General features: G+C 51.1%; 1 protein-coding gene across 19 annotated transcripts in view; it reads left to right on the top strand.

The window, feature by feature from the left end:
- Positions 1-12,897, top strand: part of SLO2 (slowpoke 2) — a 135,361-nt gene extending 122,464 nt beyond the window's left edge. For 8 of the 19 annotated variants that reach the window (XM_025299029.1, XM_025299040.1, XM_025299027.1 and 5 more), the window contains 8 exons: positions 1,467-1,572; positions 1,704-1,831; positions 2,024-2,275; positions 2,925-3,096; positions 5,492-5,725; positions 6,102-6,233; positions 6,972-7,088; positions 9,510-12,897. In XM_025299029.1, coding sequence (XP_025154814.1) covers positions 1,467-1,572; positions 1,704-1,831; positions 2,024-2,275; positions 2,925-3,096; positions 5,492-5,725; positions 6,102-6,233; positions 6,972-7,088; positions 9,510-10,406 — 2,038 coding nt within the window. In that variant the 3' untranslated portion in view covers positions 10,407-12,897. The remainder of the gene's footprint in view (positions 1-1,466; positions 1,573-1,703; positions 1,832-2,023; positions 2,276-2,924; positions 3,097-5,491; positions 5,726-6,101; positions 6,234-6,971; positions 7,089-9,509) is intronic. The other 11 variants (XM_025299037.1, XM_025299034.1, XM_025299025.1 and 8 more) reach the window with 9 other exon arrangements.
- The last annotated feature ends 3,866 nt before the right edge of the window (positions 12,898-16,763 follow it).

Below are 16,763 nucleotides of genomic sequence, written 5' to 3'. Positions count from 1 at the left end.
CATACACACACACACACACACACACACACACGTATCTTGATCTTAGCTTTATACTCGATTACTGCGGTATTACGATAGTTCTCACGTACGTAACGGTATGTGTAGGCTATAGAGCCGAACCGAGGGAAGTCGCGCTCGGTAGAGATGGTATTTATGTAACAACATGGTAATAACTCGTATAATGCGACGTGTTTATGTAATAACGTCGAAAATGGCGGCGTCCCTCCCGGTAATCTCGCGCTAGTAATACTCGCAATGCGAATCGCCGATATCGTGCGGTCTCTCGACGACGCGCCGGCTAGTCCAAAAGGGATTTCATTAAAGGGAGATTAATAATGACTGAGAATGAGTGTCGCAATTTCACGAGCAAGAGAGAGAGAGAGAGAGAGAGAGAGAGAGAGAGAGAGAGGGAGGGAGGCTCGAGACTACACGTATGTCGAATGTCATCAATTCCGTCCCGCGTTGCTTCCGAGCGCTCCGGCGCAATTAATCGTAGATATAAATTACGGGCGACAGCGGCGCGACATGGCGAATGTTATAAATGTTTTCCGGTCGGACACGAGACTATCGCGATATCGGCCACTATTCCCACGCATCGCGTGGCCTCGAATCGCGTGACGTAACGAGACTCGCGGGACCTCGCGAGGCGGTGTGAAGCCACCCGCCTGTCTTTTCGTCCGCCGTCTTCGGCTCCCGGGGGTTCCCGGGGAGATCGGCGAATAACGTCCGGGACAGCCGAAATTGAGCCGTCATGTCGCGAGTCTCGGAAGAATCAGCGCGCGTGCGACCGCGACTAATGCAAAGCGCGACATGATTAGGGTTGCCAGAATGCGAAATGACTCCGTTCCCGGGACATTTTTTAGGCGACGGTTAGGCGAAAAGTAGGTTGTTAGAGAATTTGTTAGTTAAATTTGTAAGATGGAGGAGTAAGACGGAGCTGCACTCGCTGCAACAAACAAATGCGTGAATTAGGCGCCAGCAGGGAGAAGTTCGGACATAAACCGTATTTTTTGCCACGATAACGATCTAGTTGACATCAAGTTTCTCAGGTGGCAGGTCGAAGAATTCGATCCTACAAATCGCGGTGGCCGCGATCTCAAGCTCCTCTCTGGTATCAATTAGAAACATGAATGTTACGATTATGATTCTGTTGAAATTTTGATTTTCCGGGACAGAAGACTTAAATTCCTACACAAATCCCGGGACAAGCTTGAGAATTCCGGGACATTCCCGAAAATCCCGGCCCTCCGGAAAATCTGGCAACCCTAGACGTGATCGTCCCGTGATTTCAAGCGGATGGCGGCGGGAGAGACACGCGCTGCCGGGTGTAGCCTTCACCTCCTGGAGCGGCCTCCGCCCCCCTTCTCCTGAGCGCCGTTCATTAATAAGAAACAACGTCGGCGGAGTTTAAGTATCGTCACGGCAGAGACGTCGCGGCGCGTAATAGAATTTCGACGATGTTGCAGGATCGTCAAGGGATTCCCGCCGGTCTCGCCCTTCATCGGAGTCTCGCCGACCTTGTGCTACCTCCTGAAGGAAAAAAAGCCGCTCTGTTGCCTTCAACTGGCTCAGGTATATTCGGCAGGCGATCGCCGGCGACGAGAAAAAGAACGGGATAAAAGAGCTAAGACAAAAGCACACATCTCCGACAATCAGATCCTTCTTAACACTCACGATTCTGTCTCGGTCGTTTTCTCCACCAGGTATGCCAGCATTGCACCTATAGGAACGCCAAGGAGTACAATTGGCAGAACAAGACCATCATATTGGCGGCGGATTATGCTAGCAACGGGATTTACAACTTTATAATACCGTTGCGGGCGCACTTTAGGTAGCTGTCACATTTGATCCTTGATGCTCTTTAAATGCGCGATCCTTAAACGCGCGCGCGCGCGCGCAAACATTTTATATCCACGATATGCGTGCCGCGCTGAGGGTTAAGAAGAAGGCTAGCCGTTGCTTGATACGAGACGAACGCGCGAGCGGAGCTGGCGGGTAATTAACGAGCGCGGTCGTTTGCCAGGTCGAAAACGTCGCTGAATCCGATCATCCTCTTGCTGGAGAGGAAGCCGGAAATCGCGTTTCTCGACGCGGTGTCCTACTTTCCACTGGTCTACTGGATGCGAGGCTCCATCGACTGCCTGGACGACCTCCTACGCGCCGGCATTACTCTGGCCGAGAACGTCGTGGTCGTAAACAAGGAACTCAACAATTCCGCCGAGGAGGACACACTGGCTGATTGCAACACGATCGTCGCGGTGCAGACTATGTTCAAGTGAGTGTGTCTACCTTACTTTTACTACCGCTCATCCGGCATATCAAGTCACCCGCCGGCCGAAGCTTTCTCGAGCGATGTCTCTCGCTCCCGCGTTCACGGTTGACACTTTCGCCGAAACGCGCTGCCAAGTGCGCGTTTTCAGCCGCGAACGCGCGCGTGAGATCCTGATCCTTGGCTCAGCTTAGTCCAGAGATTTTCAACCGGTATGCCGCGGCACAATGGTGCGCCCGCCGTGAGAGGATCTAAGATATGCCGCGAAAATTTTTAAGAATTTTAATTGTCATCTTTTCATTACAATTATTATAATAAATTGTTTTGTTTCATTCCTTGTCCGTGATGGTGCATTTGGTTTGCGTTGATAAACAAATCAAAGAAGATATATTCTTCTCGTGATCATCATAATTTATGTGTGCCGCGGAAGATTAACTGTCAAGGTCCAAGTGCGCCGAGTGAGATGAAAAAGGTTGAGAAACACTGATCTAGGGCCTGAGGAGAAGCTCGTCGCGTGTAATACCACGACGCGACCAGCTCGCGTCTCTTCGGCTTCGGGGAAAGAAAGACACGTCGGTGTCCGCGCGAACCTCGCGCTCGCCGCCGAGGTCCGTCCAAGTCCGAACACCTGTAAAACTCATTCTTCCTGGAACAGATTCTTCCCGAGCATAAAGAGCATAACGGAGCTGTCCCAGTCGAGCAACATGCGCTTCATGCAGTTCCGGGCGCACGACAAGTATGCACTGCATCTCAGCAAAATGGAAAAGGTACTCCTCAGTGCTACTACCGATGACAACTACTCCGATGAGCCTCCGATGGGCTCCCCGGTAACACGATATCACTCTCTGACCTCTCTGATTGATAATGGATTGACTGATTGTTGAATTGATTGATCGATTGACTACCAAACATCTCCGACGTTGTCGTCGCTCTCTCGTGCCGCGTCGCGCGCTCGGCCGCTTCTCTCGTCGAGCCACTCGACGACTCAAAAATACGTCTCATCAATCACGGGATCGGCACCCCTTCCTCCTCCTCCTCCTCCTCCTCCTCCTCCTCTTCCATCCCTCTCCCGCTGCGCCGTATGGGTGAATATTATTAGATTCGCGATCGGTAAACAACAATCGCCGGTAATGGGAGAGAGGACGAAGCTTTTACCGCCGCGGCGCGAGCTCGCGGGAATATCGCCGTCTCCGTCGCATTCACGCCCCACTTCGCATTTCGTTCTAACCGCGATATACTTGTGTGTTTATGTGTATATATACACGTATATATATATATATATATATATGTACATTCACCTACGTAGCTTTTATACAAATCTAATTTCGGCGGATATACGCTTGCGGTTACGGGAGAGACTCGGGAGAGACGCGTTCCACGATTGCCGACCTCGTAAAGTCACGGCGTTCGCGCCGTCGTCGTTGGAAGTAAGCGGAAAGAAATTACGAGAGCAAAGTCGCTCCGCGCGCGCGGAAAGCACTTTGCTCTAAGTGTTGCTTTCCTCGTGTTGCCGTCGCTAGTGCTGCTGCTGCTGCTGCTGCTGCTGCTGCTGCTGCTGTCTCCGCCGTCGATCTCATCGCGTTTGAGTTTGCTTGGCCGACACCTCCGCAGCATCACTTTGTCCCCATCGACGCGGCGAGAAAATCGAGACGAATTCTTTCTAATAGAAACCCCCGAGAACCTCCCCCTCCCCCGTGGCGCGTAATTGCATTACGCGAGCCGGCGAGTTCGTCTCATTATGCTCTTGTCGATTGCCTCGACGCGCAGGGCTCGGCCTGCTGCGTATCAGCCGACGAGATGAACCTCCTCACTTCTATCCACGGGGTCGGATTAGAGAAGCCGCCGGCTTTCACGCCAATCGTCGCGACGGAGCGCGAATTGACCGACCGCGAGCTTGCGTACGTCCCGCGAGAGCGACGACAACGTGGATAACACTGATGACTCTAAAAACTATCTAGTAGAGATAGCAGTCACTTCAAGTTAATCTCGATGCATGGGTCACGACGATTCTGTGCTTTCCTGGACACTCACGCACAACGTCCATTGTATACTTCCGCTCACCGTCTCGACGCACTGCACGATACGGCGACGGCACAATTGCGCGACAATTGTCTCCTCTCTTCGGACACTGATTGCCTGATTGCAGAGCACGCGCGCGTGCGACTAGCAGCACGGTGACTCATGCCTTGAAATCGACACCGCTTACGTAGATTAGAATCCTCCCGTGTGGAGTGTCACTTTCACTTTACTTTGCCACCTGCAAGCCAAGTACAATTTCTTTTCGTGCATCGTACCTGCAGCATGACACGTATGTCAGTATCTCTGCTACTCTCTCTCTCTCTCTCTCTCTCTCTCTCTCTCTCTCTCTCCCCCCCCCCCCTCTCTCTGTCTCTCTGTCTCTCTGTCTCTCTCTCTGTCTCTGTCTCTGTCTCTGTCTCTCTGTCTCTCTGTCTCTCTGTCTCTCTGTCTCTCTGTCTCTCTGTCTCTCTGTCTCTCTGTCTCTCTGTCTCTCTGTCTCTCTGTCTCTCTGTCTCTCTGTCTCTCTGTCTCTCTGTCTCTCTGTCTCTCTGTCTCTCTGTCTCTCTGTCTCTCTGTCTCTCTGTCTCTCTGTCTCTCTGTCTCTCTGTCTCTCTCTCTGTCTCTGTCTCTCTCTCTGTCTCTGTCTCTGTCTCTGTCTCTGTCTCTGTCTCTCTCTTTCGTCTCACCTACGACCTTCGAAACACAATCTTTGAGTGCTATGCTACGTGTGACGGATGTGCTCGTTTGAAAATTGCACTGTACATGACGATCGTTCATAGATATCTATTTGCCTCTTTCTCTCCCCCCCCCCCCTCTATCTCTGTCTCTATATCTACCTGTCTATCTCTCACGTAACGTAATGATAATTAGGTGTATGAACGAATTGTTGATCGTGCATAATGTAATCAGACATGTGGCTTAAAGTCGAGAACAACGGATGCTGACCGCGTCGCCGATGTGATCCTCCGTGCCGTCCCGGCGCGGCGGAGTCGAACGAAATAACGTAAATCGGTCGTCGTCGATCGATGTGCGTGCGACAATGCGCGTGCAGACGATCGATTATCCCGCGAAGTGCGCGCGAAACAGCCATTGGCTGCTTCGGCTGTAAGCCACAGAGAGAGAGAGAGAAAGGGAGAGACATCGACCTAAGTCTCTCTCTTGTTACTCGTTAAATATCACTCTCGTCGGCTGATATTTGCGCAGCACGACGATTTAGGCGCATTAACGGGCCGACGTGTGTGCTATTCGCAGAGGGAGAAGGAAAGGGGCTCCCATATATCGTACATGTTTCGACTGCCGTTCGCTGCCGGCAGCGTCTTTAGCGCCTCGATGTTGGACACTCTGCTCTACCAAGCCTTCGTCAAGGACTACGTGATAACGTTTGTCAGGCTGTTGCTAGGAGTGGACCAAGCGCCGGGGTCCGGCTTTCTCACGTCGGTGAGTAGTGACCGGGAGATCGATCTCGCTAACGATCGGCAACTCCTTGATCCTTCATATCCTGAATTAATTTATCTAAGACCCTATTAAATTAAAAAGAAAAAAAAGAAACTTAATTACACAAAAAATTGTCGTCACTCTTAACATGCTATACAGACATAAGGAATGGGAAAATAAATTTTCTAACGATTTAATGATTAAAATTTTGGGCCGGTACTCATAAATATCGAGAGGAATGTAGGATAAGACAGAAAAGCTGAAAAACATATGATCGTTTGTATAAAGCGGTATTTTTGAGTGCCGTCGGGATATAAAGGGTTAATTATGATGAGGAGACGAATGAGACGACGATCACCATCGACGACGGTGATTGCAGATGCGCATAACGAAGGACGACATGTGGATCAGGACGTACGGCAGGTTGTACCAGAAACTCTGCTCGACCACCTGCGAGATCCCGATCGGAATCTACAGGACGCAGGACACCACCGTGGCCGACTCCTCGCATGTAAGCACGATTTCCCAGCTGGTCGGCAGCGAGTGCGAGTGAGCTAGCCGAAGTAGTTTGTTCATTTACTTGTCTATATTCTCTTATAAGAACAGGACAAGATCTTTGAATGGCGGCTGTGAGTAGCGCGCATGTTTGTGCTCTCGCTCTCTTTCTTTCGTAGTTTCTCGCCCAACCAGCCCGTATCTCTCTCTTCTTCTCTCCTTCCCTCCCTCTTTATCTCTCTTTTTTCTCGTGTGTCACTCCTTGGCCCAATCCTCGCCGCGCTCGTAAGTTTGTTTTCTAATATACGCGGGGCCGGGGCGAGCGTCTCTTGCATCTTGTGACGTAACGAACCGACTGTCATAGCACGTTATCTCTCTCTCTCTCTCTCTCTCTCTCTCTGTCTTTCTTTCTCTCATCCCTTACTCCTACCGGCCGTCTCTGTACGTATCTTGAAATTCTGCATCGTGTTAGACTCTTTTAGTGTGTGCTCGCGACACGCTTGACCCGTTCGGCGACACTTTCATCATCGGCGGCCTATATAATCGATCGAATTATACTCGGACCGACCGGATAGAGTCCACCGCTGCAATTATACCGTGCCCACCTTCATCTAAGTCCCTAAATGCGCGCGCTGCGCTCGGGGGTGACACGCGCGAGAGACACGGCGCGACACGCCCGTGCCGACCGAAACTCGCTCCTCGGCATCGGCGATGCGCTATCATTAGTAAGGGTAGAAATTGCTTGTCGTTTTAGCAGGGCGACTCAGACGCGGAAAGCGACGCCGGCGTCGGTGTGACGTACAAGGTGCGTCATTCGGCGGCAGCATCGTGTCTTGCGAATTGCGCCACCCGCGACAAGGGTGCATCTGCTGTGAGTAAAATGTCGACGTGGTGGCTTGTCTTTTTCTTCTCTCCTACGGCCGTTTTGTGTCACTTCGCCTGTCAGATTCTATCACCGCCTCTCTTTCTCTCTGCTCTCTGCTCTCTGCTCTCTGCTCTCTTGCAATCCGCTCTGCTCACTCCTTTCTCTCTCTCTCTCTCTCTCTCTCTCTGTTTCTCCTCTTTCTCCCTCTTTCTTCCCTCTCACTCACGTTCTATCCGATGGACATCCAGACTCATCTGCCACAGCACAGCAGCGCATGCGAAACACCGTGACGTTGCATCCTCGATCGACCACGTTCTTATCAGGAATCTTCGATCGCTCTCGCCGAGCTCGAAGCCGTATTCTTATGTATCGCGTAGATTTAAGGACACAATCGAATGCAACACCCCCGACCGATACCGATAGAAGGTGGCTGCGACGGTGGTGGTGGTGGTGGTGGTGGTGGTGGTGGATGCTGCAATACGTCGCAGCAGCCGCGTTTGTTAAACCACTTGTTGCACTTGACGCATGATGGTGATAAATGTGTATGTATGTGTGCGCGCACGCGTGTGTGTATTCGTCCAATTTTGATCTTGTTGCACACGACGATGTTCAGTGAACGATAGCTGACCGAATGTTTCGGAAAACTTACGACTATCGAGCGTGCAGTTATCTGATTGGCAGTAAATTGACCTCCGATACAGGGATGATCTCGTTAGCTGAAAACACGACCGATGATGATATCGAACGGAGATTGAACTCGCGCGATTAATCGTCGGTTTATTCTCGAGTTCAAGACCGCGTAATTGGCCTGTGATTTAGACGGCCCGATCGCCGTCTCGGCGGAAACGGGACAGTCTCAGCTTTCGAACGCATTTTGTTTCACGCCGCTACGACCGTCCTACACGGAGATATCGACGAGCGGCGAATCCTTTGTCGGCGATCGTGGTTTGGCTACAATGTTGCGCCGCTCCTTCTCAGAGAGACGGTGTCAAGTGCGGCGCGCCAATTGGCAACAATGTACCGTCACGGCGGCAACAGAGGAGGAGCGGCGCTCGCCTCTCGTAGAAACCAGAAAACTTTCGAACGCTCATATCTCAGTAGAAAATTGACGTGAAACAAACGCCATTCTTCTCGTAGCGGCTCTTCGCGTAGCGTACCTTTGTAATCATCACGTGTGATCATCTTGTCATGACAAGTGCTCGCGTGTATAATTACGACGCGTGTTTACACACGATGTATTGCTCGCGTGAAAGGATGCCAGGGGCCCTATTCTTGAAGTACTTGCGTATACGTAAGTGGCAAGGGTTTCGACTAATCGCAGTGGAAAATCCCTAGAAACCGTATTCTTGACAGTCGCAAGTGAAACGTATACGCAAATTATCATTCGCGATGCAACGAACGGCTGATACCATTCGTTTCTCTCGAAACGTATGCGATGCGTTGTGCAAAGTACAGAAAGTGGAGTGCAAGAGTACACATATTTAGTAGAAGCGCACTGTTATTAAGAAGAAGAATAATTCAACGCCAAGGCGGCTAAAAGAGTGGAAAATAATAGCTGACTTTACATATCCGTAAGAGAAATAATAAATACGAAATTTAAGAGAAAATAGCACATAAATTTCACTGCATTTTAATTATAGAGTAAAATTGTGTAACAATAATGGATTTAGATATAATCGTAAACATACCAGTTATAAATGCGTTAGAACATGCCGAAATAATGGAGGAACCAACAAGATGTTTCCATATTAGTTCCACATTAGTCCCATATTTTCCACTTTGTTCTGCTGAACGCAGCCAATTAAAGTTCGTCGTATCGTATTTTCGGAATCGATATTTGCAGAAAGTACATATGCTTTCCAATGCTGTCAAACGTAATTTAAACGCAACGGAAAGCGTATACGTTTCTAGCTGCGAATACTACGCAATTAAGTTCAAGAATACCGTGTCAGAAAACGTATGCGCATTTCTCGCAACGTGCGTATACGTAAAGTTGCGTATAGATTCAAGAACAGTTGGTTATATTTGGGCGTTCGAGTGTGACATAAAAAGCACGCGAAATGCGTGTCGCATAAAGCACGAAGTTTCGCATGCGAGACCAGAGTTGGAGAGATTTCGCGAGGGAATCCCCGCTCGATCAATCATCCTTTCCTAAATGACACGCGCGTGATTTCGAAGGCGGGACCGATATCGCAGAGCTGATCATCCCTGATATAAGGACGCTCGTGCGGAGGCGAGATAACAAGCGAATGAAAGTAATGATCGATGTGCGAGAGAGAGAGAGAGAGAGAGAGAGAGACGCGCGTGCCACCTCGTCGCTATCAGCTGTCGTCGCACTGAACCGCTTATCCGCGCGCGCGCGCGCGCGCGCGCGACGGCACAGCCCCGCTCTGATATATCTCGTCTTCTTTTTCATATACCCGCCAGTACTCGGTGAGCCTCGGCGACGAGGCGCGCGACAACCACGCGCAGCAGATCGAGCGAGCGGAGATCGCGAATCTGGTGCGGTCACGGATGGAGTCGCTGAACCTGCCGATCGCCGACTACGACGACGTGTCGGAGAAGCGCAACAGCCTCTCCTACGTGATCATCAATCCGAGCTGCGACCTGAAGCTCGAGGAGGGTGACATCGTCTACCTGGTGCGGCCCAGCCCGTTCTCCGCGCAGAAGACCTTCGAGCGGCACAATTCCCGGCGCAAGAGCAACATCAGCTTCTGCTCGGCGCAGCTGGTATCGCAGATGAGCGCGGCGGTCGCGGCTGCCAGTCTGCAAGCCGGTGCTCCGGGTAGCCGTCGTGGCTCCGGCATAGGACTAGCGAGAGCGCCACCGTTGAGCACAACCAAATCGAACTCCTTGTCGTTGCCGGACAGCCCGACTGTGGCCGGCACTCTCCGCGGGCGCTCCAACTCGCTGAGGGTCGTCGACGACATCCTGCTGCGACGCAGCAACTCCCTCAGGCAAGGTCTCACGACCAGACGAAAGAGCAGCCTGGAGGACATCGGGCTGGGCGCGCTCTCGCATCACACCAACCACAACCCGATCAAGATCGCGTTGAACGGCTCGATCGGCCTGGAGGTGACGCCGCCGGAGGAAGGCTCCCAAGCTGGCGGTGCCACCAACACGGGCATCCTCGACGTCGGCTTACCCTCCATGCCGGAACTGAACGCGGCTTTGGGACCCAGCCTCGGCGCAGGCCTCGGTGGTTCCTTGGGTGGGCTGTACGACCCACCGTCTCTGCAGTGCCCAATGGGCTCGCCCTGCCAGTCGCTGCAGATGCAAGGCGCCGCGCAGGATCCACAGCACATACAGGGGACGATAGTATGATATAACCTAATGTGGGGACGCAGGCTCTCCGGCGTGGCGCGTAACAAGTGGCTGTAGCGTTCCCACATGGCGTTTAGGGCCGAGCGGCGAGAACGGCGAGATCGTAGCGAGTCATAGAGAGAGAGAGAGAGAGAGAGAGCGTAGAGAGAGAGAGAGAGAGAGAGAGAGAGAGAGAGCACAGGACCAAAATGGTACAATGTCTCGTGTGGGACTGACCATCCAGGCTGGCTGACACAGTGAGGCGGCCGGGGGAGCAAGGTTGCCCCGCTGTGTAAGCACGTACAAAAATACGACGTCGCGACGGCTTCGGCGACTGTACGAAGTGTCGGGGATTCACCCTGCGTCTCGGCTTCCTCGGCTATGTCGGGCCGAGACCGCCACTCCTCTCAGCGGAGATTATTTCGATCCGCTCGAGCGAGACTAGCGGCGCACAGCCGGGGGAACCGCGACACCTCACGCCATTAAACCAAAAATGCAATCGCGTCGCGAACAGTAGCGTTCGGCAGAAACGACGGGAAGGAGAAAAGCCAGCGAGGCTTTCCGTAGGGCGTCCAACCGCGACCCATCGCGACTCACACCGGTGGCGCCGGCCGTTTCTTTCGCTTTGTTCGCGGCGGCGCGACGTGCAACAATTCGTGGACCTAAGCCCAGGGTAAGTATATCGAATCGTAACTGTGATACGTCGCACCCGCTGACCTTCTCCGCGCGCGCGGAACGCGCGCGAGGCAGTTGCCCAGCGTGGCGGCCGCGGTGGATCCTCGGATCGTCGGAGTTTCCCCAAACGCTACCCCATGAATCGCGCCGTCGTGTCGCGAAGAGTCGTCAGCCGGAGGGCTAACGCGCGGTCCTCGGTTGCCGGAGGGGGCGAGTTGTAAAGTATCGTCGCGAGCTTCGGTTCGGTGTACCTTACTTTTGTAACTCGTACCTGTAGCGGGCTGCGTTCTTGAGGGAAGAAGAGAAAACAAAAGAAACACACTTGGCTCTCGCTAGGTCGCCTCTAGCGCGTCTCGACGTCTCTCCTTCTGCGCGCGCGCGCGCGCGCGCGTACGATTTCATCGACGACGCGACGTCACGCGCTGTCATGCCGGTCACGAAGCACTCGACCGGCAGGGAAACGAAAGCGGCGACCGACGAGCGACCAGATACCGCGACTCGCTCCGACATTCGACCGATTTTCTACGCACTGAAATTTCCTCCGAGCGTACCACGTGCTCGTCACACGCTACGAGACCGCGACGTCTGTCTGTTGTTTGACTTTGGTCGATACACGCCGAAGACGAGAGAAATATTTCAATGACGTGACGCGAAACGGCACTCGCTGCGTTTGAATAAAGTCACGAGACGTCGAAGCGTCCGCCGGGAACGGAAGCTCTGGGGGATCTTCTCTCCTCTTCCCGCTCTCCTCGAGAGCGTGGCACGTTTCAAAATTGCAGAATCGCGGAGCATTCGTCGAAGCACCGTCTCTCTCTCATCCTGCTCTCATCGTCTCAACGGTCTGATCGATGCCAAAGAAGCTCGAGCTTTCCTCTGAGTCGCTGAGCGATCCATGACTAACGTCTCAAGCCTGGTCTACAATGCGCTCTCTGCTCGCCGTTTCCTTACTTTTTATCTTTTGCTAGCTCGCGATGTGAGATTCGAGTGAAAAAGAGATAAGGAGGAAGAAAGAGAGAGCGAAGAGCATATCGTAGATAAGGCTTTGTACCTAATCGAGCGAGTCGCCGACGAATCGCTTCTGTTCTCCCGTCGCGTCACTGGCGCTTGTCAACTTTCAGACCGAGACCGACTCGTTGTATACTCGTTGTATGAGCGCTCGTCCGTCGCCCACCTCACCCTCGAAAACACCTTCGAAACACGCAAAAACGAAAACGAGGGCACAACCGGAGACGTCCTATCAGGCACACCTCGATTCCTACTCAGCGTCGCGCTCCAGCGATGTCGAGCGCGAATAATTTTATAATATTAGGGAGACTTGTGTGAAGTGCAACGACAAAGATAGAGAGAAAGTGGGAGGAAGGGAGAAGGTCTATTATACATATTACTGGTACGAAATGTATGACCATTTTAATCATATCACGCGAGAGTGCCGCTCGCGGAGAAGTCACCCCGTTATATGCCCTAGTAAATAAAAATAGTCGGAAGAGAGTATTTTAGAGACGAGACTTAAGTGCTTAGGACTATGCGCGCGCGTATCGTGACTTTTAAGCGCGTGACTGATAAGATTGTCCACGGTGAATCAGTCGGTCGCGTCGCAGGACGATCGCCGACCACACGCGTGATTCCTCGTGACGGAGCCGAGATTGGCGCGGCGGCACGCCGCATCGGCGCATCACGAGCGCGAAAACGAAGCCGCGAGAAGAATTAGAAACGAGCTCCGATCGCGAATGAACCATATGAAAACTACTACTACTACTATTACTACTACTACTACTATTAGCACTATTACTACCATTACTACTACTACGACTAATCTACCACTTCTTCTTCTTCTTCTTCTTCTTCTTCTTCTTCTTCTTCTTCTTCTTCTTCTTCTTCTTCTTCTCGTTCTACCACTTCTTCTTCTGCTCCGTTCCCTCTTGTTTATCAGTTTCAGTCTCGATCTCTCCGGGTCTCTCCTGGGGCGCGAAACGTCCCAAGAATCAGTTGTTAGCGCGTGAGCACGATTGTTCCCCCTTGATTCCGACAATCTGTTCAATCGGTCAGTCGAGAACACGAAGGTCCCCCCCCTCCCCCCCCCCGCGACTCGGGATGAACTGTACGTCGCGGCCGGGCCGACGAAACAAAATAATACATTGTAGCAGCCGGATTAGCGCGACATCGGCGGCATGGTAGAAATCTAATTTTCCACGCGACGCGCCGCGCACTCGAGCGGCGCTCGCGCATTGCCAAATGCAATCGTTCGTTGACCAATTTACACGTTTCTTCGACCAAACGAGTCGTGTTATCCAGTACCTGCTTCGATATTGCTTTCACTATACGTAGAGACCTAACCAGCTCGGCCCCCCGTTGGACGCGCGACCAGACGCAAATCTCCCGCGAAGCAGCTTTGCCTCGTTTTAAGTAGCTTTAGCCGCGCGCGGCGTCCGCCGATGATCAGGGATTAAACTATATAAAGCCGGACAACAAGCAGTCGCGAGAGCGAGTCCAAATGCGCGTTTGCGCGAGCGACCACGAGCGTGAGAAACGCGGCGAGCTGGGAAAGTTGCTTCGCGGAGATCAGCCGGATCCTCGCCGACGGCGGCAGATCGAACGAATAGGACAATTCGTCGGGCGCCATGCCCGAGGGAGATGAGACGCGAGAGGAAAGGCGGGTCTTGGATTCGTTGGCCACAAAATCAAAATGTAAGATAAGCAGACGCGTGTCGTCTCCCTCGCGCGAGGCCTTCACGCTCGCGCGATTCTTCTCTCGCTTCGCGCTCCTTCCGCGCGGAAAACGGATGTCAATTCGTGTGCACTGAACAACAACCGGGCGAAAAGTCGGTAACGAGGAAGGATCTCTTGGCGATGTCTCGAAGTTGTCTAAATTAGGGTTGCCAGATTTTGTTCGGGCAGGTTGCCAGACTTTGCCGATGCCCGCAGGCTGTTCAGTTAAGGGGGGAATTGCATGCGCAACAGGCCGTTTCCAAGGCTATTTTTAGGAATCTTTTCAACGGAAACGGTAAGATCAACGGACTTGAAATTTTCACTGTGTATTCATTAATGTTCAAAGTATAAAATAAATTTTATTGAATCACAAGAACCCCGATCCAATTTGTAATTATAGATAAAAATGCAGTCATCCGTTTGCGAGCTCTGTGTTTGCTGTCGACACAATTCCGGGCCTCTTGTTACTCTGAAACCAAAATAAGTAAGAAAGATTTTTAAAATATACAGTCGCCATTATATAGCCCGTACCAAAATGAAGGCGGTGGAGCCGAGTTTGGAAAAATAATGACTGTACGAGAAGAAAGTATCGAAAATGAAACTTTTTTCGACTTGTAATCATGTTTAAAAAAATGAGTAAAATAAAATATAACTATGTTCGAGGTAGGAGCGAAAACTACACGTCTACCGTATATTGTGTAAAAATTTCAAGTTATTCAGTAGTTTCTGCGTAATCATGTCGACCGTTTAAGAAAATGGTGTTTCTTAAGATAAACGCGTTTAAAGCTTTACGTATACTTTCCATATAGATAGCAAGAAATTTATTTTATACTTTGAATGAACATATTGATGAATACACTGTGAAAATTTCAAGTCCATTGATCCTACCGTTTCTGTTAAAAAAATTTGTAAGAATAGCTCTGAAAAAACGGCATGCTGCACATATAACTCTCCACTTGATATTAAAAACGAGTGGATTGTTGAACACTTCCATCTAACGATATATTCTTCGAAAAATGTATTTTTACAAACTGCACCTCTCTCTCCAATTTTGGCAACCCTAATCTGAATCGTGTGTAATGTATACTCGGCTGCTTGAAAATTATAATATCGGGATAACCTAAAAGAATCGACTGAATAAGAAACATCCGCGGGATTTCTGCTTCTAACGACGAAAGCGTGCTTTTTGATCCTCGATCGAACTGTGCTTTCTCCACTCTTGTCTCTCTCTTTCTCTCTCTCTCACTCTGTTAGCCCCGTCTTTCTTCCTTCTCTCTGATTAGCAGTCGAGGAGGAGACCGACCGTGTGTCATCCTCGCTGGCGACGAGAATCGTAGGACTTTTATACGTAGATTAGCATACACGTGAGCGCGAGTCGGGACTTTTACGGTGTAAGACGACGACGAAGGATTTTCTATGTCGTAATTGGAACGCGACAAATGTAGCTCCTCGCATTCCGAGGGCCAACACGATCTTCGCGGGCTCGTCCCAAACAGTAATCGCCTTAGAAAGGGAAAGAGAGAGAGAGAGAGAGAGAGAGGGAGAGAGGAGCTCGGCAGTTTTATATAGTTTCACCGCGACCGGCTCTTTTACATCCGACGCAGTCGGATTATTATCGAGTCGCGTCACCTCCAGCCGAGGTGAAATCCGCGCGAGAGCGGAAACGGGGAAGATCGCACGAGCGAGGAAGCGCGTCTTTCCCTTCAAACGGCTTCTCGCGCGAAAAATCCAGAGTCCCATCGCGCGTATACAGGGTGGCCCCGCGTAAAGTGTTACAAATCCATGACTTTAAAAATATTTATCGAATAAAAAAATTGTTCATCAGGAAGTCTCATGTATTCGAAAGGCCTTTCTAACCACATAAACGTAAAGTCGCCCCGCTTCCCCTTTAAGGGGGGGGCGGGGGTAATTTTATAATTTTAAACGGAATCTTCTATAGAATGTTGCATATTTGGATTCTACGGGAAGAAACAAGTAAATTTTATCTGAGACATTTGTTTGGAAGATGCTTCTGTCAAAAGTTATAAGCATTTAAACCTTTAGCGATTTCATTCATGTTTGAACTCCATTGGCACGAAGTTGCGTTCGCGATACGACAAAAACAAAACAGACTTTACAGTACGTACTTGATGTTAGCCAAGAGAAACATAAATAATTTGAAGTATGTACTGTAAAGTCTGTTTTGTTTTTGTTGTATCGCGAGCGCAACTTTGTGTCAGTGGAGCTGAATCATGAGTGAAATCGCTAAGGGTTTGAACGCTTATAACTATCGAATACACGAAACTTCCTTATGAACCAATTTTTTGATTTGACAAATATTTTTAAAGTTATGGACCACCCTGTGTAACAAAAGGCGGTGCACGTGGCTCGTCTTCCTGCCTCCCGTTCTCTTCTCCTTCCTCCCCTGTTTGATTTCCTCTCGAGGCAAGAATTCCCGTTAGATCCGGAAGCTCACCGGTCGTAGGGCAACGCGCCGTGGAGTTCGGAATCTCGGCCGATATCGGGAAGAGGTCACGGGGGTGCGTGCGGTGCTGAGGTCGCACCGGGGGCGTCCGCGTGTCCCCGCGAGGTCGCGAGAGCGAGCGGAAGCGGTTTGCTCGGGGCGTGTATATAACTTACGATTAATCATAGGATCAGAGCCCAATATGATGTGACCTGACTCTTCATAGCTGAATTCAAATGAATAATCTGTTCTAGAGTATATACCACGTAAAACAAGTGAAACGCGGCGAAGTCACGGCGATCTCTCGCGAAGATGTTCTCGGGGAAGATCGCACGAATTATTCGTCTCGAACGAGGGCGCGCTCGATTCTGCGGAGCCCTTTGCGTGGGAGCCCTTCGCGCGACGTGCAGGCAACCGCGGTTCTCGCACGACGCGCGGAGGAGCGCGACGAGTCATCGTGTGTGCGACGTGCGTTCGACTCTTCGAAAAGCAGAAAGCCGAATTTCGAAAAGCAGAAAGCCGACTTTCGTTCCTTGAGGCGGTCGTCATATCGC

The sequence above is a fragment of the Harpegnathos saltator genome, unplaced genomic scaffold (genome assembly GCF_003227715.2).
Source record: "Harpegnathos saltator strain DR-91 unplaced genomic scaffold, Hsal_v8.6 scaffold250, whole genome shotgun sequence".
NCBI classification, from domain to species: Eukaryota; Metazoa; Arthropoda; class Insecta; order Hymenoptera; family Formicidae; genus Harpegnathos; species Harpegnathos saltator.
This window is presented reverse-complemented; position numbering and strand designations above follow the sequence as displayed.